This window comes from Natator depressus, chromosome 17 (genome assembly GCF_965152275.1).
Source record: "Natator depressus isolate rNatDep1 chromosome 17, rNatDep2.hap1, whole genome shotgun sequence".
NCBI lineage: Eukaryota > Metazoa > Chordata > Testudines > Cheloniidae > Natator > Natator depressus.
The window spans coordinates 20,140,931-20,167,359 of NC_134250.1; the positions used below are offsets into that span (position 1 = coordinate 20,140,931).

General features: G+C 45.0%; 1 protein-coding gene across 2 annotated transcripts; it reads left to right on the forward strand.

The window, feature by feature from the left end:
• Positions 1 to 408: 408 nt before the first annotated feature.
• LOC142000288 (schlafen family member 9-like) lies at positions 409 to 25,721 on the forward strand. 2 transcript variants are annotated; one of them, XM_074974451.1, is made up of 5 exons: positions 409 to 702; positions 10,168 to 11,264; positions 14,192 to 14,320; positions 16,398 to 17,121; positions 21,685 to 25,721. In XM_074974451.1, exons 2-5 carry the CDS (start codon positions 10,175 to 10,177, stop codon positions 22,493 to 22,495), a joined length of 2,754 nt encoding a protein of 917 aa, XP_074830552.1. In that variant the 5' UTR covers positions 409 to 702; positions 10,168 to 10,174; the 3' UTR covers positions 22,496 to 25,721. The 2 variants fall into 2 exon arrangements, with proteins under 2 accessions (XP_074830552.1, XP_074830550.1); XM_074974449.1 differs by lacking the exon at positions 409 to 702 and adding an exon at positions 5,259 to 5,506.
• Positions 25,722 to 26,429: the final 708 nt, after the last annotated feature.

Sequence of the window (26,429 nt, forward strand, 5' to 3'; positions counted from 1 at the left end):
GCTGCCCCCGGCTCTCCCGGCCCGGCCCAGCCCGACCCCGCTACCCCCGGCTCTCCCGGCCCGGCTCACCAGGCTCCGCCATGCTGGTCTTCGACCCCACTGACCCTTCCTGGCAGCCAATCACAGCGCCCCGTCTGGGTCACGGGTCAGCTGACCCAGGCGGCGGGCGGGGCTCTGGGACCTCATTGCTGCGCTGAGCGGGGGCCGGGCGGGCTCAGGGAGGAGCTCGGGGCCCGAAGCAGGAAGGGGCGGGGTCTAAGCAGGAAGGGGCGGTGTCGAGGCGGCGGGAGGTTTAGCTCGGTCCAGCAGCGGGCGCGAGGTCAGACTCGCTGCCCCGGGGCGGGGCGGAGCGTGGTTCCCCCCCCCCCCCGCCCCCCGGACACGGCGTGTGCCCGCCGCGGCCCTTGCGTCAGTCTCGGGTTTGTGTCGCCGAGAGCAGCGAGTGTGTCTTGGTCTGTGGGGGGGGCGATTCGCGTTCACCCTAAACCGCTTTGCAGCGCCCTGGGGGTTGCCATTGACGCCCGCGGGGCCAGGACGTCGCGCGGGAGTGTGAAGTGAGGGGCCCGGGGTAACTGGCGCTCACAGCCGCTTCAAGGCCCCTTCGCCCCGCCACAGCGGCGGGAAGCGGCGTTGGTGTGACGGGGAGACTCGGACCACTGCGCAGTGAGGGCTGACCGGAGCGGCCCTTCACGCTGGGCTCAGGTAGCTCAATTTGGAAGCCGTAAGAACGGCCCCATGGGGTCAGACCAAAGGTCCATGTGGCCCAGAGTCCTGTCTGCCCACAGCGGCCGGTGCCAGGTGCCCCCGAGGGAATGACCAGAGCCGGGCATCAGCAAGTCAGCCCCTTTCCTTTTCCAGTGGCATTTCTCCCTCCCACCACCCAAAGCTGACGTGACGTAAAACGTTTGGCTCTTTGTCTTTGAGACCAAGTTGTTAACTGACCTGCTTACAAGGAAACAGACGGGCAGTGCGGTATTGGGCTCGGGGTTCATATCGTGATGTGATCACAGTCCTGAGCGTGATCACTCTGTGAACGTCAGTTTCCTGCTGTTTCTGAGACTTCTTCCAGCACAAAAAAAGCCAAGATCCTTGAAAGCCAATACTGTAGCTATTCCTGTAAGCTACTCCCTCCGGCCCCCCGAGTTTCATACAGGAGCTCAGCTTGCAGTGCATGTCCTAGCCCCAGGTAGAGCTCTTAACTGCCCTGCAGCCTGGGTGTGGAATGTGAGCTCATCAGAGGGGAGGTTTCAGAGTAGCAGCCGGGTTAGTCTGTATTCGCAAAAAGAAAAGGAGGACTTGTGGCACCGTAGAGACTAACAAATGTATTTGAGCATAAGCTTTTGTGAGCTACAGCTCACTTCATCGGACGCATTCAGTGGAAAATACAGTGGGGAGATTTATATACACAGAGGACATGAAACAATGGGTGTTACCATACACACTGTAAGGAGATTGCGCTCTCCTGCTGGTATTAGCTCATCTTAAGTGATCACTCTGGTTACAGTGTGTATGGTAACACCCATTGTTTCATGTCCTCTGTGTATATAAATCTCCCCACTGTATTTTCCACTGAATACGTCCGATGAAGTGAGCTGTAGCTCACGAAAGCTTATGCTCAAATACATTTGTTAGTCTCTAAGGTGCCACAAGTACTCCTTTTCTTTTCATCAGAGGAGAGGGGCTAGTCTCCGCTTGAGCCCCTGGGGCAGGGGGTTAGCACTTTGGTTAAAAACAGAGGCAGGGTGATTAAGATAAGAAAGAGCTGGTAATTAAATTAAGGATCTGGAGGAGAATACAGAATGCGGGGAACTCAGAAGAAATATAGCCGAGTTCTCTGAGCCAAGATTACATTCGGAAAAGAGGGAGATGTGAGGGGGATAGGTGAGAAGAAGGGGCCAAAACCAAGTGAAGGGCTAGCAATGGTATCGAGAAGTTCCCACTCTACCTGTGGTAGTTATGTGGCCCCATCACTGTAATATCTGAGCGCTTCACAATGTCTAACCTATTTCTTCTCACAGCCCCTCGGTGAAGTAGAACTGTGCTATTATCCCCATTGTACAGATAGGGCACAGAGGCACACACAGACTAACAGCCAGATTTCCAAAGGTATTTAGGCACCTACTGGTATTTTCAAAAGCACCTAGAAAGTTAGGTGCTTTGTAAACCCCACTAGATGCCTAGCTGCATTTTGGGGTGCCTAAAAACCTTTGAAACACTGGCCTGAGGTCATTCAGGAAATCCACGGGGAAATAGAATCCAGGTCTCTGAGGGCTAGCTTTCTGTCCATTGGACCAGCCTTTCTCTCTGCTGCATGCTGCAAAAAAAGAGAACTCTGATACATGGGAGCAAAACCAAGAAGGCCAGCTCTCTGAGACTCCCAGGCTATTGGGAAGGATGTCATGGTTGACAGCATGAAAAGCAGAGAGGTCAGGAAGGATGAAGAAAGAAAGAGAAAGAATGAGAGTCAGATGAGAGGAGATCATTTAACCACCAAGGGGTTGCAGGTTCTGCCCCATGCTGGGTTGTAGAGCAATGGCTGCTGTGAAATTTTATATTTTAACTTAAAAACCATTTTGTTTTGTCATTTTTTGTTCGGAGTTTGGGAAAAGGAAGGAATGAGAAAGTACTGTATGAGTATCAGATGTGTTTATGCCTCAAATTCTTCAGGTTTCAGCTGTATTCAGGCCAATTCAAGAACAAAGAACAGAAATTGCATCAGTAGAGTCCATAAAGTTGATTGTTATTGTCATGATTTGTATTATTTGTGATATTGTATTATTGTGTCAATAGCCTCTGTTTGCCAGAAGCTGGGAATGGGTGACAGGGGATGCATCACTTGATGATACCTGTTCTATTCATTCCCTCTGAAGCACCTGGCATTGGCCACTGTCGGAAGACAGGACACTGGACTAGATGGACCATTGGTCTGACCCAGTATGGCCATTCTTATGTTCTTATTCACTGCCACCATTTGCGCTCAGCGTTGTTCAGAATATGCCAGAAAATATAGTCCCTGAGCCAATGTGTATCAAATAGTAGCCCTGGATAAGATGGCTGAAGATAGTTAAGTATGAAGTGTATAATTATTGAACACATGTTACTGTCCATGAGTGGAGGCGCTGATGGCAATAGAAGTTTTACCTGATTAAGGACTGGAAGATTTGACCATCCAACTTTTTTTTTTTTTTCAAGAGGAAGAGCTGCCCAGAGCTCCTGTGCCTGTTTATTTTCCTTTCCTGCCTGCAGTGGCCCTGATATACCTCAGAAGAACTTTAAAATGTGGAATTTTCTTGGTGTTTGGTTTTAAATATTCGCCGATGAGAACTTCAACTCAGTCATTGTGGTGTTGTTCTGAAGAGCGTTCTGGAAAGTAACTAGCCTTTAAACAGAAGTGAGCAGTGTTGCCAACTCTCATGATTTTGTCATGAGTCTCATGATAAATTATTGTTTTCTTTAAAGCCCCAACTCCTGCAGTCAAGTGGATCTGTGATGATTTCAACCTTCCTTCTTAAAGAAAAAGTGAGTTTCTGGCCCTCATGGCTGTGGAGAAAGATTCAAAATGTGACCCAGTGCACCCTCAAGGCTCAGAAAGTAGAAAGCAAATAAAAAGAACACCAAATCTGTTATTTTTAAACACTCTCATGATTTTTAAGCCAATCTCATGATTTTTGGTGAGCCTGACTCATAATTTTGGAACATTTGGGATTGGCCATGCTGTGAAAGTGACTTGAAAGTGTCAGTTTCACTCCTGGTTAAAGTCAGTTTCTAGTCTAATATTTGTAGTGAGGTATCACCCCTTGAGTCCCAGGCAGGTGCAGTATAAAGTTGCGGGGCCTTTCCCTAGTAGTTTCCAAACGTTAAATGATCTATTCCAAGCTTGGTGAACTGCAAAAAGTAAATAGCCTAAATGATAGAAAGTAATCTAGATTTTTTTCTACAATTGTTTCCATTGTTATATTCAAGAGTAAGCATATGCTTTAAAATTTTAAGCCTGATCAGTGTCCCTTAAGTGACATGACACAAGATGTCAGAACATGTTAGGATTAGAGCTGAATGGGTCTCATATTTATTTAATTTTCTTTCTGTATATAGGAATTAGGTACAGTGCTCCCGTCAGCTAATTTCTAAATTATTGTCTGGGAAAAAAAAAAAAGTTTTCAGGTGCCTAAGTAGCCCATGTAATCACAGTTAAATTTGCCCCCCTCCCCCATCCCAAAATCTGAAATGGTGCCCCTGCATGAACTTCTTAAATTCTTTTTTGAATCCCATTATAGTTTTGAACTTCACAACATCCCCTGGCAATGAGTTCCACAGTTCTCATCTGCTTGTTTGGCAGATTCTCACACAACCACCTCCGTGTTTTTTCCCACGCAGCCGCCTTGGCATGTTTCAAGCTTCCTGAGCTCATCTGTAAGGGTCCCTACTCTATCCACATTCAAGTCCCTCCTAAAGACCCACCTCAGCCATGCTGTCTAGAGGGACTTTTGTTGATTTTTAAATAAAAAGGGTGTAAGTTGCCTATTGTTATTTCCCTTCCTCAGACCTCTGTTCCTAGGTTGGGAACACCTCCTATCAGGGACTGTCCTTGTTAAGTGTTTGGAAAGTGCCTAATACATAGTGGGCACCACTGCAAATAAATTATGAAGAAGAAGAAGAAATCATCCTTGGGTCTGGTTCACTGCTGGTCTCAGAACGGGTTGGGCATGGAACGTGTGGCTGTACTCTGAAAAGTGACTACGTCAACGTATCAGTCACTCCACTCAGCAGGTCAGGGCAGTATTCAGAGTCACAGCTGCTCACTTGAGTGTTTAACTTCTAATGGGAACTGGGTGCCCAGATCTTTCTGGGAGCTTTGAAAATCCCACCCTTCACCTTCAAATACTGTACAAATTAATTAATCCTCACATCCTCCAGGTGAGGTCTGTGGTATTAGCCTCATTGTATAAATGTAAGAGTGGAGGCAAAGAGAGGTTAAGGCCTTGTCTACATGCAAAGTGGGACCAAAATAACCAGATGGGTTTTAATTCACACCTTCAGGTGTTTCAGTGCATGTCTCTGGGGGTGGACACTCTTATAGCAGAATCACAGGGTCCCAGATCAGGGGGTAGCCCTGTTAGTCTGTATCCACAATTTCCTTGGTTAAAAAGAAATCAGATGACGTTTTACAGCATCCTGTTTCTGGCTTCGGGGGGGGGGGGGTAGATCTCAGCAGTTCCTGGCCCCCGAGCCTGTGTTCCTGCTGGCAGACCTCTTCAGGGTTAGCCCCGCCTCTGCCTCGGCGCTGTGGGTCCAACTCGGCCGGTTTTGTCTCCCTCGCGGACTCCGCCCTGTCCGGTCACATCAGTCGCGCTAGGACCCAGGGCCAGAGCCGCGGGGGGAGTGAAATGAACGGAGGCCAAGAGGAGCGTTTCTTTCAGCGCTCGGGAGGTGGGAAGGTGAGATCGGTTCCGAGAGGCGCCTTGTCTGCGTCGGCCGAGCGAACTCCGGAGAGCAGAAGAGAAGCAAGGTGAGACTCGCTTCCCCTGGGCTGGGGGGCGGAGCGCGGCCGCCCCCCCGGACACGGCATGTGCCCGCTGCCGTGTGGAATGATCAGCCCCGCTACTGATCCCGTGCGGGATTTCCAGCGGCATCTCCTAGGTCAGAAACCCAGGTTAGGAGGCTCCTGGGCGGCCCCCTGCTCGGGAACACTGGGGCAGGTCCGTGGAGTCAGTCTCGGATTTGTAAAAAGAAAAGGAGGACTTGTGGCACCTTAGAGACTAACCAATTTATTTGAGCATGAGCTTCATCCGATGAAGTGAGCTGTAGCTCACGAAAGCTTATGCTCAAATAAATTGGTTAGTCTCTAAGGTGCCACAAGTCCTCCTTTTCTTTTTGCGAATAGAGACTAACACGGCTGCTACTCTGAAACCTCTCGGATTTGTGGTGCCGAGAGCAGCAATCGTGTCTTGGTCTTTGTGGGGGGCTGATTCTCATTTACACTAAGACCACTTTACACCCTAGGAGTGTAAAGCGGCCACCAGTGCCAGAACCGGGCGGACCAGGGAGCCATGCCCCCGCCCCCAACAAATGAAACATTCCTTGTGGGAAAATAGGGGGGGGAGGGGACATGTGGGGTCACGTGCCCCCGAGATTTCCGCCCGGGTTCGCGCCAGAAGTTGGTCAGCGGCAGCCTGTCAGCACTGTGCCAAGGCGGGAAGGGACAGGGCTGCCTCCAGCCACAGGCGGGAGGGGGGGAGCGGGGATAACCTTGCCTGTGTCTTTGTAGAGCTCATCCCTTCCCTCCCCACTTCCCTCCTGCAGCTGGCAGCAGCTCCCCTCCCTTCCCACCTGCACAGCACTGAAAGTAGGGTGACCCTATTTCCCCAGGGAAAACGGGACACAGGGCAGAGCTGGTCTGAGCTGCTGTCTAAGCCCCTTCCAACCCAGCTAGAAATGTAGATTTTACTATTGCTAAACTCTTTATCCTTTTACTTCAGAAACAGACACTTTGATTAAAAATAGAAGTCATGAATTTTCAGATCAACTTAATATGTCAGATGTGTCTAAAAGGAAGAGATCTGTTTTTTTACTAAAAGTTTTAAAATATTAAACTTTTTATTTTGATAAGAATTTGACAAATAATCTATTTTGGAATCTTTCTGGGCATAAATTCAGCCGTGTTTCTGGATTCATCTTACTGCAAAACTGATTTTTAAATCAATTTCAAATATCTGACATAGGAACAAAGGAATTGTCATATTGGATCAGACCCAATATCGGGTGGCCAGCACCAGATGCTTCAAAGAAAGGTGTAAGAACTCCACAACAGACAGATGTCAGATAATCCCCCTCCCCCCCCCCACATGATGTCTCATCTCAACCTCTAATAATTAGAGATTCATAGATATTTAGGTCAGAAGGGACCATTATGATCATCTAGTCTTACCTCCTGCACAACGCAGGCCACAGAATCTCACCCACCCACTCCTGCAATAAACCTCTCACCTATGTCTGAGCTACTGAAGTCCTCAAATCGTGATTTAAAGACTTCAAGGAGCAGAGAATCCTCCAGCAAGATTTGCCTAAACTCTGAAACATGAAGTTAATATCCCGGCCAATATTTTTGTTAGCATGAACTATTATAACCCTGGATGCTCTTGTTACCCATTTATATGTGCACTCCCTCTTAGAATCTTACTAAATTCTTGGCCTCAGTGACGTCCTGTGACAACAAGGTCCATAGTGTACACTTTGTATGAAAAAGTATTTACTTTTATTAGTTTTTGAATTTGTCACCTTTTGATTCAATTTCGTGCTTCCTTGTTTATGTGTTATGAGACCAGGAGAACAGAGCTTGTGATCTACCACCTTGACACCATTATTTTATGTCTTTATTGTGTCCCCGCTTATTTGTCTCCTTTCTAAGGTAATAAAACCAATCTTTTCAATGTCTCTCCACCAAAAATCTCTCCTGTGTTCCCAGTGATTCTCATTGCCTTTCTCTAACTGTGCAATGTCCTTTTTGAGATGAGCGACTAGTATTGTACACAGGGTTCTAGATGAGGCCACATCACTGATTTATATAAGGGCATTATAATATTGTCCATATTATTCTCCACCCCATTCTTTATGCATACTCACATCTTTTTGCTTTTTAGACTATATTTGCACATTGAGAAGGAGTTTTCATTGGTGCCCAGGTCCCTTTCTTTAATTAATACAGTTAATTCAGAATCTTGTAAGGTGTATGAGTAGTTTAAATCTTCCCTTCCACTGTGCATTGCTTTGCATTTATCAACATTGAATTTCATTTACCATCCTGTTACATATTCGTGTAGCTTAGCTAGGTCCCTCTGAAGTACTTCACAGTCCTGTCTGGTACCGACTAACTTAAAAAACTGTTTGTCATCTGTAAATTTTGCAGCCTCACTGCTAACCCCTGTCCCGGGTCATTAATAAATATATTAAACAGCCCGAGACCTTGTGTGGAATCTTGAGGCATTCCACTGTTGGCTGTTGCTAAAATGAAAGTTGACCATTTAATTCTACTTTGTTTTGTCTCCAAGCCAGATTTTTTTATCCATGATACTTGGCCTCTTTCTCCACAACTATTTAGTTTCTTTTGTAAATTTTTTTCGTTAAAATGACTTGTCAAAGGCCTTTTGAACGTCTAAATAAATTATGTCCACTGGTTCTCCTTTATCCACTACTTTGCCGACATTCAAAGATATAAATAAATAAGAGGTAATAAATTAGTGAGATGAGTTTCCTTTGCAGAAACAGTGCTGGTTAGAGCCTAAGTTTAGTAAAAAGAAAAGGAGTACTTGTGGCACCTTAGAGACTAACCAATTTATTTGAGCATAAGCTTTCGTGAGCTACAGCTCACTTCATCGGATGCATACTGTGGATACATGCATACAGACTAACAGGGCTGTTACTCTGAAACCTAAGTTTAGTAAGAAGAGGAAGGCAGGTTGTAACGGTCCTCACTCAGGCATTGGTTGGGAAGCATGGCCCAGGCCACAATCTGTGGCTGACAGTGGGGTTGTTAGTATGGGAGCCCAGGTCCTCCCACTCCACTGGGCTGCTACCCAGGACCCTTTGAGCAACCAGTGATCTGGCAACTGAGGCTGCTTAAGGCTGCCCTCCCTGGGCCACTTCCTATTTCACCCACTCCCCCCTAGGTCAGCTCAGACCAAGGCTTTCCCCTGCTAGGGGAGTCCAAATCAAGAAAATAAGAGGAGATTACCAATGTCCACATGCAGGGGAGAGGGGAATACTTCTGCCTCTGGTTGTTTCAGGAGTGGGTTCTCCCTTCCCTTAGGGAGGGCCCCTTTGGGGCAGTTGTTTCAGAGACTTCAGTCTTCACACTGCACTGCTGGAGCTCTGGGCTGCAGATCTGCTCTTTTCCAGGTCTGCCCTCAAATGAGCTGTTTCCCTGTCTTTTAATTCCTCCATCAGATCATGGAGCATTTGCTGCAGGTGTGGCAGGGTGGGTGTGGCTGGGCCCAAAATAATCCCTTAGCCCCTTGTTACCCCGTGTGGAATTTGTACACTCCATCACACAGGTCTTGGGGTTAAGATAGCAGAGTGGGGTTCAAGGGTACTGGGTTCTATTCCTGGTTCTACCATTAATTATGACCTCATGCTTCCACCATAAACCCTTACCACACCCCACACTTAACATGAATAATGTGGTAAATCTATTGCATGCTGAGGTTGTGATGAAGGTTTTGTATTGTACTGCAAAGCTGGTTAATCTGTTGGGTATATGTCTTTTATTAGTTGGAGGCAGAAAGCAGTCCTTGTGATGATGCAGAGTCTGTTGCTGTTAGTGGCAATGTGCTGTAATCCTCTCCTAACTGTGGAGCGTGCCCACTCATAGGTACTGACTCTGTACCTATGGGGCTGGAGCATGGGGCTGGAGCACCCGTGGGGAAAAAAATAGGGTGCTCAGCACCCAATGACAGCCCAGCCTGTCAGTTTCTTCCCCGTCCTCCCCGCCCGCCCTGTGCCTCCTCCCTGCTGGGATCAGCTGTTCAGCTGCATGCAGGAGGCGCTGGGAAGGGAGGGGGTGCAGCGAGGGCCGGGTGCACTCAGGGGAGAGGGAGGAATGGGGGCAGGAAGAGGCTGGGTGGGAAGAGGCTGGGCAGAGGTGGGGTCTTGGGGGAAGGGGTGGCAGGTCCTGGGGCAGAGTGGGGGTCAAACACGCCAGGGAAATGAGGAAGCCGGTGCCTATGTATCCACTTACTATAAGGATAGTTACCTTTTGCTTAACACAGCTTAACACTCATCAGTAGGTCTTATCTTCTGGTAACCGCTATGACATGCCTCTGCACGGTTTCATCCAGAATAATTCCAACACCGTTTCAGTAGATTGAACTCCCTACGTAATAGATTTTATAACCCTTAACCAGCATCTTGGCTTTGCATCCTTTCCATTTGGTCTCTTTGTTACAATAATTTTATACAAAGATTTTTTTTCACTTTGGCCATATGTGAACTGCATTATTTATAATTGCATCTTAATAACATTAGAATTAAAAACAAAATGACCCCATCAGAGTGAGAGGTTTACCTGCTAATGTACCTCCTCAGAAGAAGGTACTTTCATGGGACATCAGGTAGTGTCCTCCTGCTGCCCACACCTATTGTTTTAAGTGAGAATTATCCTTTCCCTTGTTTCAGGAACAGGATGGCCACGGAGGAGGAGCATCCATGTGTTGACCTGAACACTAAGTATCCTGATGTGGTTGTAAAAGTTGGAAAAGTAACTTTTGGTGAGACATACAGGAAGGAAAAGAACAAACAACACATCAAGAAGAAACAAAAAGAGAATATCTCCCAAGCAGCGTGTGCATTGTTGAACTCAGGAGGAGGTTTGATAGAGGCAGAGATTGAAAATGAGGGCTACAATGAAGGAGATGGGCTTGGGAAGGATATAGAAGATTCCTTTACAGAACTTATTCCATCTCAGATGTTTGCAGACTACTTTGAAAGCATTAAGCAAAACAGCAAACTTTTAATCTTTGTTAAATCATGGAGAATTGAAGTTTCATCTTCATCAGATATTTCATCTTCATCTCGTATTTGCAGCCAGAAAACAGGCTTGTACCAGAGATGTGGCACTTCTGTTAAACTCATGAATTCCAGTGTTGCTGCACAATTTTTCAAAAGGAAGAAAGAGTGTTCCAGGAAAAGATCTGATGAGACAGAGCAAGGAGCTGAGAGAGCCGTACTGAATGGTTTTGAGGAAGAACATGACTCTATTGAAAATATTTTTAATGTACAGCACCTCACCCATGGTGAGAAGCTGAACTTCTCTGAGTCGACACATGTTGACTATAAAGAGTTTGCTTCAGCGGACAACCTGAACATCATCCAGAAAGACATTGAAGACAAATTACCAAAGTACATCTCTGCTTTTGCAAACACACAGGGGGGATATTTATTTTTTGGAGTGGATGATGAGAGGAAAGTTGTTGGTTGTAGAAAAGAGAATGTAACAGCCAATCAATTACTCAGGATAGTAGAGTGTGGCAGGCAGAAGGTGCGGCACGTCTTCCATTTCTGCAGTTCTCGGCCAGAACTGATTGTTGTCCCTAAAATCCTGAATGTACGGGATAATCAGGGAAACTTGTATGGCTATGTATGTGCTGTGAAAATTAAGCCATTTTGTTGCGCTGTGTTTTTGCATAATCCCGACTCATGGATCGTGAAGGATGACCGATTTCAAAGATTGATGGCCAAGGACTGGATGGACCTGATGACAACACCTGACCCAGGTCAAATTATTTTAAAAATAAAAGTATCATAGTTTATTTTTTCCATATTAAAATTAACATCAGTATTTGTAGCATGGTAGTGCCACTGTTGGCTTGACAAGGAAGTGATCCTAAAATTTAAAATCAATGGTGCTCCAACCCCAGAACACTTTTCTTAAAGTGACACTGCCAAGTTAAAATTCACACGTCTGACAGAATTTATTTTACCTGTTTGTTGTTATAACCAAGGTTACCACATTTGAAAAATCCATTTGTTTACTGTGCTCACGAGACAACACTGTGTATACAGCCAGTTGGTTTCTCCTGTTTGCACAGGTGTTTCAGACAGACAGCGAGGAAAGAGAAGTATTTAGGCCTGATTCTGCCACCCTTAATCACACTGTGTAGTGCCCTGTGTGTTACAGGGTGAGGTGGGCTGTTCAGAGGAGCTCAGGACCCAGCTGCCACCAGGGGGGCTGGAACAATTTGTATAGTGGGGGTGCTGAGAGCCATTGAACCAAACCGTAAACCCTGTGTAGGATGGAAACCACTTCAAGCCAGGGGGGGCGGCAGCACCCTCGGCACCACTAGTTCCAGCCCTTATGGCTGCCACTTGTGCCTGGGTTCCCTTTCACATCAAGTGACTGCAGGCTACAGCAGGGTCTGCTGGGTAGAGGGAAGCAGGATATAAAGCGCTTACTGTTCACGGTAAGGGAGAGAGATCTGAAGAGGAAGCTCCACAGGGGCCTGGGTCAGCAGTGTTTCCTCAGGGAGAGGGACTGGGGAATAGAGCCCTGGAGGGGGTTGGTGGACCACTGCTGGAAGAGGGTGGACAGAAGTGCAGTATTCAGTTACAACCCCCCATTAAACAGTTCCTAAAGTATACTCATCCATAGGCCATGGTGAAAGGGATTCCATCAGTTTGTTCCGATTGAGGGATGTGACTCAGTTAATTTAGACCAAATTTGTCCTTCACCATCCTGGGGCCACTTCCCCTTTCTTACTGAACATTACTGAGCTACGGGAGAATCTTCGAGTGGAGGCTACAGAAGTCTTTTATTATTATTACCATTTATAATTTCTAGGAACAAATAGAAGGTGTCTTTCCGAAGCTCTAGACATCCTTAACATAACACACAGGGAATCAAATATAAAATCAAACCCTCATGCCAATCACATGGTGTAGGGCAGTAAATAACTAAAATTCTTACAGCATGGGAAAAATACTCCACCCTTATTAAATAGTTCCTCTCTAGCAAGATTGCCCTCCGAAGCCCCACTCCCCCAATGAACACATGAGCCTTTCAGCATGCCCTGAAGGATCAACAAATATGGGCTATTTTGAACCAAGGTTGGGGAGCGAGTTCCAAAACTGAGAAGCCCTCAAAGGGAATACCTTGCCAGCCACCCCCTCTGTCTTCTGTCATGAGAACTCAGATGCCGACGCCAGTCTGAGCTGTGGTGGTATGGCCTGAGGTGAGAAGTGTCTCTCCGTTTGGGAGGTCCCAGGCCATTTAGGACTTTATAGGTCAAAAGCTACACCTTAAACTCCACTTGGAAACCCAGAGACAGCAAGACAAGGCTGTGTGATATGCTCATAGCAAAACACGCCATGGAAGAAGGCGACTTATCCTTTCTCCACTGTCTTCAGTTTCTGGCTTGATTTAAGGTGCAGCACACTGTAGACACCCACTCTTGAGGCGACAAAATCACAAGTCATGGTAGTGAGAGTCACAACCAAAAGATAAGATGTCAACATCCTGGTTAGATGCAAGCAGAGGAAGCCATTTTGGCTAACCCTCCAACTGTAACTGGGAATCTAACCAGAGTCTCAAGCAGCAAACAAGAATAACAAACGGTGGACAAACAACATCTGTTAAGCTATGTCTTCATTACTAAAATAGGTGTCTTTTTGTACTAAGATAGATAGCTCTCTCGATGTAAAAACACATTTATACAAAGGCAATAGCAAAAACATGGCCTCACAAGGGCAGACAGAGTCTTTGTCCAAAATTCCAGTTGCGTTCCCACCTTATCAACATCTGATAACTGTTTTATCTGGATTGAGTCTCTCGTCCATGTCCTAATCTCAACCAGATGCAGGGAAACACAACAACCACATCATCTGAATTGGAAGAGACAGTCTGAGAAAGCCACAGAGAAGATACCACAGCCCACACTTCCTCATTAACCCTCCTTGTGGCTTTATGCACACACTGAACAAGAGGGAGAACAAACTGGAATCCTGTAGAACGACATGAGAGTGTTCTCCTACCCTTTCGGTCGGTTGCAAAGAGCATGCATTTATTGAATACGTGGTAAACATATTCTGTGCCAATATAGGTCCCTGCAGTATCATCCAACTCAATTTCAGCTACATGTGCAAAACTGGGGAGGTCCCTCATCCTTAATCACATCACAAATGGTGGAAACCTTATTAATGACCAGCCTTCTCTTCATCAGCATGAACCAAAGATCAAAGTCCTTTTCTTCCAAGTTCACACTCCTGAGAGATAATTAAACAAGAAACCAATGGGAATGAAATCAAATATCTTGGTCCTGATTTACACTTGCTAATGACCTTTCCTGCCGTGCTTCCCCCACTTGCTACCATAGGCATAAGGGAACCCAAGGTCTGGCAACCAAAACCCCACCTCAGTGTCTCCATACCTTCAGTATGTAGCAGAATTATTCTACCGTCTCAGCCTTGCTAAAGTGAAAGGACACTGCTGCTGCAGCTGGGTACCCAAATAAGAACCTTTAGTTAAAATAAATAATCTCATCTCATTTTGAGAGTTTCCACATGGTGCTCACGCTAGACCAGTGCATTTACCATGCAAAACCCACACCAATTATGAGAGCAGCTTAGAGCATGCTGGGTAAAAATTCATATGGTGGTGATGGGGTGAAATAAGTGTGTTAATATTAACTTTAATTTACTTTTAAAGAGATTTCAAATTTAGCTGAAGTTCTGAAGACTGAGCTCAGTCTGTCAGGTGCATCCCCACTCTCCAAACCCGTGGTTTCCAACAAAGGCCTCACGTGTCTGTCTGATCTGCGAAAAGCTCTATTTCCAGGTATGTCTCTTTGGTCTGTAATGTTTTGTATTAGTCTATTTCTGGCATCTGGACATTGATGGACATAATGATTGAAAGCATCCAGTTTAGAAATGATTAGAACTTAATAGAAAAAAATATATTCTATGTATGTAGAACACATGCTTTTTGAAGAATTGAGGACTGAAGGCAATGGGGACATATAAACTGGTTAAAGCAGACCAACTGGTATGTCTTAACACTGACCTATCTGAATCCTCCTTATCTCTCTGCCAACCCTCCCTCACCATGGCTAATTTATGTAAATGTGCGATCTTATGTGAAGTTTAATATTTATTCCAACATTTTTCATTTTTCACACAAGAAAGCTGTGGGTCCTACAGAATTACTGTGTTAAGTGGCTGTCCCTAAAATCCAAGTGTGAATTTCCTGCAACCTCTGGGGTGTCAGACTCTTAATATGTGAATTTAGTTTTGGTCGGCTGGATTTCCTTAGTATTTGCACTTTATTCACTTTTTGATGTCCCTTTTACGGTTGGTTGAACTAAATGGAATAATAATGTTGATTGGCTTTAGGCGCTTTTTAGGCTAATGAATTGTTCCTGAACCTTTCCTCATTTCTATGTATACATTCAATGTTTGTAACTATCTGCCGAATAGCTACAATGAATACATTTCAGACTATGGGTTGTTTATAATCAGTTCATATTGACTATTCATTATTCATTTTTTGTTATTCACGATGTGTGATTTAACACCTGTGTCACACGTTGTTCTTTCCACTCCCTGACTGGCTGAGGGAACTGTTTTAAACAGGACAGTAAATAATCATAAATAATGAACTTCTCTTATAAATTTACAGAGGAATAATAATTTGTCCGAATGCTTGTAAGAAAGTCAGGACGCTCCAGTAATCCAGTGACAAAGCAGCTCACGCAAGGACATGCAATGAGTCAGTGGCAGAGGCAGGATTAACGCTCATGGGAACCTGGAAGGACAAGCACTGAGTTGGGATCTGGTGACCCAAGCATGTACAGATCCCATTGAATTCAGTTGCAGTTGTGAGTGCTCGGCCCTTCTAAAAGTCAGGCCCGAAGCGTCCCAACCTGGGCACCCAGAAAATGAGGAATACATAGTTTAGTGGCCACCTGTGGAAAATTCCGAATTAAGTGACTTGGCCAACATCATATTAAAAGTCTGTGGCAGAACCAGGGATAGAACCCAAGTCCTCAGGGCAGCTATCAACGTTCTCAACTATCAGACCATCTTTTCTCTTTCTGCAGTCTCCCACCTCATTCGCCTCACATCTTCCAGCACTGAAAGTAATGGTGCTATGCCAATTTTACACCAACCCAGGATCTGGCCCAGTGGATGTTATGCAGTGTATTATTCTGTTGTATGGAGATGTGGCTTCCTCGACTCCCCATGTGAATTAGCCATAGCACCATTACCTTCAGTGCTGGAAGATGTGAGGTGAATGAGGCAGGAGACTGCAGAAAGAGAGAGCCACCATTCCAGACACATAGCCTAGGGGGGCAGTCGGGCTCCCAGTGGGGGAGCCTGGGGGCAGCCACAGAGCTGAGAGCCCGGGCTCTCAGCCCTCTCCCCCTCCCCTCCTTGCCCCTCTTCAGTTGGTGGAAGCACTCCTGGTGAGGACATGCACCACCGACAGAATGAGGGTTGTGTGGACATGAACCACCACAGTAATTACTGTAAGTCGACTTAACATAAGTTGACTTAAGTTTGTAGGGTAGACATGCCCTGAGCAGAGGCGCCAAGGTATTAGTGGCCAATGGAGTCTGAAATCCCCTTCCATCCCTACAGGGGGTCCCTACAGAGTATGGTTGAGACTCACTGGTGGATGATTATGGGCAGGGGGTTGGGGTAGTGTGTCAGGAAAGCTTGTTTGCCATTGCTCATGCTGTACTGGTTCTGTGCAAAATAAGACTTCGATCTGCAGGGTTGCCAATCCAACATTTTTAACATCAAGAAATTCAGTTGGAATAATTTAAAATGGTATTGCAGTGTCTAACCAAAAGAAAAAAGAAGAAAATAATCATAAAATTTGTTAATGTTTTTCTAATTCTCTCACTTTCTAGTGTATTCTAATACAATAATATACACACCAGAAAACCTCACCAAAGGGCTGTTTTCAGAGTATCCAGGGCTGGAGAATTTAATAAACGAGCAAATGGAAGAGCTGCAGGCATCTCAGGGACTACTGATATTTTCAAGGAGCTGGGCTGTAGATATCGGGTTGCCAGAGAATCAGCAAGTTGTCTGTGATGCTCTCTTAATAGCTGCAGACAAACACCCAACGCTGTACACTGTGACTCAGAAGGACTGTTCTGCGAATATGTTTGAATATGGAAGACAAACTGCTCGTGCATTGAAACAGAAACTGGTAAATGTTGGGGGATACACTCAGAGAGTGTGTGTGATTCCCCATCTCCTACAGCTTGGAACCAATGAAGAAGGAAATACAGAGTTAGGTTTGCAAGTTAAGTACCCTGCTAGCTACACTGTATCCCAGAAGGACATAAGAAAATTACTGGACTCACTTGTGATAATCTTACTGGGTTTTAGGTCTTTTTTAAGTGACAGCCTTGGGTGTGAGTTTTTCAATCTCCTCACTATTAAACAATATGAGATACTTTCAAAAGATCTCCACAAATGCAGGAAGCTGTTTATCTATGGCCTGCCAGGAACTGGGAAAACAATAGTGGCCCTGAAGATCGTCGAGAAGATAAGGCACATGTTTCGCTGCCAGTCTGATGAGATTCTCTACATTTGTGAGAACGTGCCGCTGAAAACGTTTGTGAGGTGAGCATTTTGTATGCAACTCAAAACTGTGCCCTTAGTTAATTAATAGTAAATGTCAAAGGGGCATTAAAACTGGGGAGAAAACGTATGTCAGTAGCCAAAACAAATCTTTTGCAAAGTAGCAGATGTTTCAGGCTCTGTCTACAGAGTGAACAATGACACTCAATTCACCAGCAGCACAGCTCCCCACAAAGCAGGGTTAGAGGACATGTGGGAGAAATGCCCGAACCCTACCTAAACGAACAGTTTCCATCATACCCATCTCCAGTGGAGTATTATAGGTTTTAAGGTTGCCAGCATAGGCCCAGCCTGAGATGATGCCACAAATGAGAGGGTAGTTTTCATGTTACAGGACAATCTGGACTGTTGTTATGGTATTTGGAAGGTCCTTTTTAACAATCCACTGTAAAACATTTTGGGCCAGATTGATCCCTCCATTGGCACAGGGATGTGGAAACTGCACCTCTGTGGGTCAGCTAACCTCTTGCAGACCAGAGGGGATTCACCTCTAGGAGAGGGCAGGCAGGGTTTCTCTTGATAGGCTCCACTGGGGACTAAATTGGGGGAGATCAGCTTTGATTTCTGCTGGATGTTGTACAGAAGCCTGGCTGACAGAGGCTGTAGCTGGGATGTGCTAAAATCAGTGCATCTCCTGCTTGCTTTTATTTTTTAGGCTTCAAGGCTCTCCAGTTTAGGAGAAGTTGCAGCCCTCTTTGGTGCATGTATGGTACAAAATTACATACCTGAATTCCAACACTGATACAGCGGCACCAGCACTTATAATGGTATAGACACTACTGTGGACGGGGCTCAGGTGTTTCAGCAAGTTGTCGTGTTGACAAAGTGCTGAAATGTCCGAGAGCCCGGTCTATACAAATGGTTACATTGGTGCTAGAATGGTGGTGTAACTACTCCCATGCTTAAAGGTTTCAGAGGGGTAGCCATGTTAGTCTGTATCAGCAAAAACAACGAGGAGTCCTTGTGGCACCTTAGAGACTAACAAATTGATTTGGGCATAAGCTTTCGTGGGCCACTTTATCAGATGCATGGAGTGGAAAAATACAGTAGGCAGGTATAAATATACCGCACATGAAAAGATGGGAGTTGCCTTACCAAGTGTGTGTGGAGGGGGGAGGGGAGGGTCAGTGCTAACAAGGCCAGTTCAATTAGGGTGGAAGTATTAAGGGGAAGTAACCCATTTCCCCCTTAATTGAATTGGCCTCGTTAGCACTGACCCCCCCACTTGGTAAGGCAACTCCCATCTTTTCATGTGCTGTAATATATATATACTGCTTGCTGTATTTTCCACTCCATGCATCTGATAAAGTGGGTTTTAGCCCACGAAAGCTTATGCCCATATAAATTTGTTAGTCTCTAAGGTGCCACAAGGACTCCTCGTTGCCCATGCTTAAAGTTAGCCATGTTCTTAAGTACCTTAACTGAATCGGGGCCTGGATCAGTGCACAGGCAGAAATCCATCAAAATGATGTTGAATGTTCTCTTTTATTGGGTAGAAAAGGAAACATTTGCCAGTCTGTGACCCGATTCACCTTCTTTCAGGGGTATTATAATCAATTCGTGAGGCACATAGTAGTTGATGAGGCCCAGAATTTCTAGTCAAAGGGTAGTGAAGATTGGTACACAAAGGCTAAGCAGCTCACAGAAGGAAATGATGGTCATGAACGTGGTATTCTCTGGATTTTCCTGGACTGTTTACAAACAAGCCACACTTTTCTCTGTGGTCTTCTACAGCCAAGAAAACAATATTCTCAGGAGTGGCTAACCAAAAGGATCCGGAATGCCACTCACATATACAATATCATGCTCCAAGGGATGAAAAATCTTGTAGAAAATCCACAAATAGATATTCCTGATAAGAACTTAAAAAGGGCACTAAAGAAAGCTGAATGTGGCCACCCCCTGCCAGGAGGTGATTATAGGGAAAAAGAAGTGTAGGTGAATCACTGGAATGCGCTACCTAGGGAGGTGGTAGAATCTCCTTCCTTAGAAGTTTTTAAGGTCAGGCTTGACAAAGCCCTGGCTGGGATGATTTAATTGGGGATTGGTCCTGCTTTGAGCAGGGGGTTGGACTAGATGACCTCCTGAGGTCCCTTCCAACCCTGATATTCTATGATTCTATGAAGCTACTGTAGATTGTAATACTGGGAACTGTTTGGTTAAAAGGCAGCCAACCAACAGGCTTGTCTTCTCAAGTAGCAGGCACCTCCCGCTTGTTAAAGGATATGAAGCTATTCTTTTTCTAGGGTTTATCAAAGAAGTGATGTGTAGCACCCACATGTCAAAGCCACAAAAGCTAAGGTGGGAGCCCCTTAGCACTCCTCCCCCTCCTTTCTTCAAAGAGGAGAGCCTTAGTTTCAAACCCACAAGAATTCTAGAAATATTGTGATTGAAATGGATTTATTTATAAACATTCTAAAGACTTCATTCTTTTAATTTTCATGCTATTCAACGGAACTAAAGCATGGGATTAAAGTTAAGCACATGCTTAAATCTTTGAGGAATTGTAGTCATAGAGTATTAAATCTCATTGCCACATGGCTTCATAACATAGCAGTTCAGTTTGCCTTTCCTGTGATGATCAGAGTCTTCGATTCATCACCAACCAGAATTTGTAGCGCGTGTGAGAAAAACTGAAACCTGGATTTATGGCGTGTCCTAAATATTCAAAAGCACCAGTGAAAAGCGTGTAGCAGGTTTCTAAAATTAATCTGTCATAAATCTGAGCAGGCATCCTGAAGCTGGGACACTCAACTGAGAGTCTTGTTTCCATGGAAAGCTGACATTTGAAGTGGAGGTCAGCAGCTGAAAATGATTCAGCTACTTGTGGCTAGTGCTCATTTCTGTTTCCTTGGAAATGGATCTAAGATCCCGAAAATAGGTATCAAAGTGACAACTTTTAAAATAGTTCCTCCTCCCTTCTGTTCTCCCCCGTTGCCCCAGGAATGCGAATTTTGAAAGGCCACAAGCAGCAGTTCAGAGCGATGATGTAAAAAAATAGATTTGAATGGCCTGCTGAGGAAGGGCTGCTTTAAAAAAACCCAGTTTACAAGCCTATGTGTGGAAAAATGCTTTAAATGGATAATATTATATTTTAATATATTACAAGTACACAGTCACTCTGCACCTTTTAATAGAAGGTACATTAAGCTCCTTGCAATGAAGCTACCATACAACTTGTCTACAGCAAGGCAAAGCAATTAGAATGAAAATATTCCTGTCTGTAGGTTTCAGAGTAACAGCCGTGTTAGTCTGTATTCGCAAAAAGAAAAGGAGGACTTGTGGCACCTTAGAGACTAACCAATTTATTTGAGCATAAGCTTTCGTGAGCTTCAGCATCCGAAGAAGTGAGCTGTAGCTCACAAAAGCTTATGCTCAAATAAATTGGTTAGTCTCTAAGGTGCCACAAGTCCTCCTTTTCTTATTCCTGTCCGTATGCATCCCTACACAAAAAATGATCTCAAATAATTTTCAGATCAAATTTGCTACATAACTGGGGCCCTACCAAATTCACAGCCATCAAAAATGTGTCACGGATCGTGAAATCTAGTCTCCCCCCTTGAAATCTGGTCTTCTGTGTGCTTTTACCCTATACTATACCAATTTCACAGGGGACACCGGTGTTTCTCAAATTGGAGGTCCCGATCCAAAAGGGAGTTGCAGGGGGGGTCACAAGGTTATTTTAGGGGGGGTCACAGTAATGCCACCCTTCTGCACTGTCTTCAGAGCTCAGGGGCCAGAGAGCGGCGGCTGTTGGCCAGGCATCCATCTCTGAAGGCAGCGCCCTCCCGGCAGCAGGGCAGAAGTCAGGGTGGCAATGCCAGAGCACGACACACTTACTTCTGCGCTGCTGCCTGCAGAGCTGGGCGGCTGGACAGTGGCGGCTGCTGACTGAGGGCCCTGCTCTGCAGGAGCAGCACAGAAGTCAGGGTGACAGCACCGTACCAGGCCACCCTGACTTCTGCACCGCTGCTGGCGGCGGCTCTGCCTTCAGAGCTGGGCTCCCGGCCAGCAGCCGCCGCTCTCCAGCCGCCCAGCTCGGAAGCGGTGCCGCCAGCAGCAGAGCAGAAGTAAGGGTAGCAGTACGGCAACCCCCCCTACAATAACCTTGCTACCCCTCCCCCCCAACTCCTTTTTTGGGGTCAGGACCCCTACAATTATAACACCGTGACATTTCAGCTTTAAATAGCTGAAATCATGACATTTGCAATTTTTAAAATCCTATAACCGTGAAAGTGACCAAAATGGACTGTGAATTTGGTAGGGCCCTATACATAACAAACTCGAGGAGTACAGATTTCTGGTATAATTCTGTGTTCAGGGTATGTGGGTATCTGGGATGCATGCATTAGTCTTGGTAAGAGTCAGTTTTTTTCTTAATAAAGTCGAAGTTTTAATGGGATGGGAACTGGTTTTGTTGGTATCCTGCAAATCTACAGAAAAATGATTTAACTGACACATCATTCAATCTACATTGATTAGATTTAGAGAAGTACCTTGCAGCACACACACTAATATTTATCAAATATTGTATTTATATTGTAGCGAAAAAGGAATTTGCCAGTCTGTGACAAGAGTAACTTTCATGAAGAACAACTTTGAAAACGTGAAACACATAGTCGTTGATGAAGCACAGAATTTCCGGGAAGAGGATGGCCGTTGGTATAGGAAGGCTGAATGTATCACCCAAAGTCATAATGAGCCTGGTGTTTTCTGGATCTTCTTGGACTATTTACAGACAAGTCACCCTTTCGTATCTGGTCTTCCACCTGCACGTCAGCATGACCCTGTGGAATCACTAACCCAAGTGGTCCGTAATTCCACGGACATATACAACATCATAAAAAGACAAATGGAAAGGATTGTACAAGATAAAAAATTAGCAGATGTTCCTTATGAGCGTTTAAAAAGCTTGTTAAGTGAAGCCACATGTGGTCACGATGTATCAGGTGATTATACCATAAAAGAAGACTTAAATATGAACGAAATAGCAAATTATGTGGCTAGACAATGTTTTAACTATTTACAAAAGGGCTACTCAGAGAAAGAGATTGCTATTCTGTTCAGCACAAACGACGATAAAAAAAAATATGAACACATATTAAAAAAAGAAATGAGGAAATGCAGACTGAATCCAGTTTTCCAAGAAGCAGATGAAATACAGGAAAAGCATATTATTCTTGACAGCATCCGTCGCTTTTCTGGCCTAGAAAGGAGCATTGTGTTTGGTGTCAATCCAGTCTCTACCCAGGACAAGATTTCTGACAACCTTTTACTCTGTGTGGCATCCAGAGCTAATTTACACCTCCATTTGCTGTTTGAAAAGATCCCCAGTGGTTACTCAGGAGTTGTTTAATAACCCATCTAGGGTTTGCCTACGATTCTAGTAGTGCAGAGAGGATGAGCTATATTCATGATATGGTTTTTGGCCCATGGTTCCAAATTTGCAAAAGGGAGACATTTCACAGTCCCTAGCTAATAAACTACCTGAGACCTGCCGATGCACGATAAAACAGAAAGAAAGTGACATGGCATGCAATGGGCAATTTGAACCACTGTGGGTCCTAACTACTGTTGAGAGTTTCCATGGACTAGTGCAGCATCTTGTTTAGACTTTGGTTGCATGGGAATGAACTGACAAGTGGTAGGCAACACGTTTTTGGAGTGAGTGCGGGGACTGGAAGAGTTCCTGGGTTCTAGTCCTCACCCTACCACTTCCCCAAGGCTACACTGTGCAAGTAAGTCATTTGAGCCCGATTTTCAGAAGTGGCTTCTGATTTTGGATTCCTGGGTTGTTGTTTTTTGGGTACCCAGGGTTACATACCTAGGCTCCTACATCCATATTTAGGCTGTTAAAGAAATATAACTGGATTTTTTGAAAGGTGGTTAGCACTCCAAACTCCACTGGACGTTAGTAGGGGCTACAGGTACTCAGCAACTCTGAAAAAGAGGATTTTTTTGTGTTTAGGAACCAAATGTTAGATACCTAGCTTAGAAATGTTTGACCCTATGGACATGTTTTCAGATACGTTGATCACCCACAGCTCCTACTGAAGTTTTAGGTGCTAAGCATTTTTGAAAATCAGGTCCTGAGTTTTGAAAGCTGGGCATACAAAATTAGAGGCCAGTTTTGAAAATGTAGAACTTAGTCTCTGCCTGGTGTTGGAGATAATACTTACCTGTCTTCCACAGGAGTATTGTGGCTTCTTTAAAGTTTGGGGAACTGTTTGAAATCCTCTGGAGGGAGACATTAGAACATTACAAAGCATTAATATTATTGAGCAACTGGAGCGGACTTCAAATTCAAATATTTTATTGGATGCTGCAGTTGATTCCAAGAGCAGTTAGCTCCCAAGGTAGCCAGCCCAAATGGAATGCTACAAGGCAACCAGAGAACCCTGGAGGAGGAAAGTTTGGAGTGATGTAACCTTGAAAGTTATTTGGCACAGGACAGGACTGCATGGTCCAAGGAAACTTTGGTAGCCTCAGAATATTAGGGGTGAAATACTAGCCCTCTTAAGTCAATGGAACCAGGAGTTCACCCTAGGTTTGAACCTTGGAATGATGAACTTCAGATGCTATATAAAACATTTTTAGGGTAACCTGTGAGAGCAAACAAAGGTTTGGTTTGGTTACTCAATGCAAACCAAACCACTTATTACATTTGGCTCATAGTTCAACTTGATTTGTATTTAGGAATAGGTAACTAGCAAAACTGATTAATTTGCACTTATATTTGAGTGAGGGAAAGCTTATTCAGATCTACTTACATTCACTACTAACTACAAAAGTACAGCCCTCCTTCTTGGGTCTTTGCTGGGTTCTCTTTTCTTCATTCTCATTCAGAATTTTGGTTCCCTCTTTAATTCAACATCTATGTTCTATAGCCAATGATTGCCTACATCTTTTGGAATTTGATAACTGAATTCTTTAGCAAAATATGTGGAAGGTTTTCTTTTTAAGAGAAGTGAGTAGGTGCCCAAGATTTACATCAGGCTATGATTAAACTCAAGGGAAGTCATTGGGTTTAACTAGAGTCAGCCTTGATTGGGAGTTTGCACCCAGTCTGACAGATGTGGTAGGCTAGATATCCTTCTGATCCTCAAGTAGCTACAGCTTTCAGTAAACTTCTTCCATCTGCTTGGGCTGGGAAACTGTACCCCTTCCTTTGTGACCTCCTGCCTGGATCACTGCAACTCACTGTACGTAGGGTGACCATGTCTGCTTTTGCAATACGTGCTACTGGTCTAGAACTATCTAGGTGGCCGTATGGCCCTACTGATCCCTGGAGTGTCTGAGCATCTGTATGCAACAGCAGAGTCTTCTCAGCAATTATGCTCCACAAAGAATTCCAGGTCATATTGAAAGTCTTGGTCTTAGTTTGATAATACCGATTGACTGCAGCTGCCCAGAGGAGATCATTCCAGTGGACAGAAAGGTGGTTTCTTAGATAATTTTCAAAGCCATCCATGGAATAGGCTCAAACTATCCAACTTGCTGATAGAACTTGAGAGTGGAAGATAGAACCCCCTTGGCAGCCAGTTCACGATCCAGTTTTCTATGCCCCAGCCTGAATGGAGTTTTACTCCAGGAATGAATTTGGCGCAGTGACTTTATTGCCTTTTTTTGGTTTTAAGCTATTTTGTGCTTGTCCTTATAGGAATGAACTATGAGTGCATTGTCTGGCTAGAATTTTTGGTTGCGTTTGAATTGGCTGCCAGCTAACTCAAACTAAATAACATAATTGTAAATTCTAATGCTGAACCTCCACAATGCTCAGCTAGGAACAATGTTTGTGTCCTGGGTCTAGATTAGTTTTTACAATGCAGTGTATTATTTCCAGGGTTTTCAGTCTGTGGGTCACAACCCCGTGAGGAGGGTGAGAAAAGGAGTTGACGAACAGGTTTCATGGAGGTCACGAACTCACTCATTTTTGCCTTCCTTTACCCATTTTTCAAAAAAAAAAAAAAATGTTTCCAGCCTTCACCCTTGTGGAGTGTAAACAGATTCAGTGATGCCTGCTTGAGTCTGCGGACAGCTTAAAACAACAGTTCTAAGAGGTGCGAACTGCCCAGTTCATCTCTTACCAATGCCCTGTGGATTCTGCCACTCCGAGGGCATGGAACGTGGCATTTTTCCAACAGGACAGAGAATTCAGCATTTTTGCTAATGGCACCACTTTGCTTTCTGGTTCCCTGCTGAGAACCTGCCCGCAGCTACCTCTTGCGCTCAAACTTTCCTCTTGAGGGGTAGTTAAGTGGATTACAGTGCCTGCTCCCCAGATTGTTCCACGCAGCCAGGCGCCAGCATGGCCATCACTACCATCCTATTCCCCCCCGACCTGATTTGCTTGTCTGGTGGTAAGAAAAATAATAAACCAGATTCCTGATTATGTAGCACATAATTTACCATTTTCTATCAGACTATTGATTTTCTGCTTTCCTGCAGCTACGCAATGGCTTTATACATGCTTGGATTCAAATTTAGAGAACTGTACGCTAAGATTCTATTTGTTAATATGTCAGGTGTTTTCTTTCATGGATTTAAAGTGGGTCCGTGCTAACTACATTGCTTGTCTCAAACATAAAGAATCTGTCTGTAAAATCACATGAAATAAATCTTAATTTACAAATTGCTGTTTGCTTCTCATTCTGCTGCTGTTCTCTCCTTCACAACGCTCACATTCAACCTCCCCAATCTAACCAGATATGTATATCTCAGGGTGAACCATTGGCCATCCCATTAGAGTTGCAAATTGGAGGATTGGGCCCAAAGAAATCTGATGAGGTTCAAGAAGGACAAGTGCAGAGTCCTGCACTTAGGACAGAAGAATCCCATGCACCGCTACAGGCTGGGGACCGACTGGCTAGGTAGCAGTTCTGCAGAAAAGGACCTGGGGATACACATACACAGTCCCCCTCCACTCACTGAGTAACAATACAGACAGGTCTTCGGCAGGCAGGATTGAACCTGGGGCCTCGAGCTTAGTGCATGAGCCTCTCCCGCATGAGCTACAAGCCATATAGCCCTTAGCGAAGGCCGTAGAGCAGACTCATTCATCTCTCTCTAAGTGGTCTCGGTGCCACTAGATGGGACAGAACACACACCCAGGGCAGGAGGTGTGTGGGTTACACCTGCACTCTGCAAGCAAACTGTTCTGTGATAGTCAGCCCAGAGAGGGATGAGGAGAACGCAGGACAAGGTCCCCTAGTTGTGACGGCCAGCCATGAGGGGGCATTGTGTACTATATCCTACTACTCTACCATAAATGTCAATGGGAATACTGTCCT

What these genes read in the sequence shown, in the direction of transcription:
- LOC142000288 (XM_074974449.1), top strand. Translation starts at nt 5,385, where the DNA reads ATGAACGGAGGCCAAGAGGAGCGTTTCTTTCAGCGCTCGGGAGGTGGG. An exon ending in GAGAGCAGAAGAGAAGCAAG is followed by an intron (nt 5,507 to 10,167) that starts GTGAGACTCGCT and finishes CCCTTGTTTCAG; the next exon opens with GAACAGGATGGCCACGGAGG. An exon ending in CCGCTGAAAACGTTTGTGAG is followed by an intron (nt 17,122 to 21,684) that starts GTGAGCATTTTG and finishes TTTATATTGTAG; the next exon opens with CGAAAAAGGAATTTGCCAGT.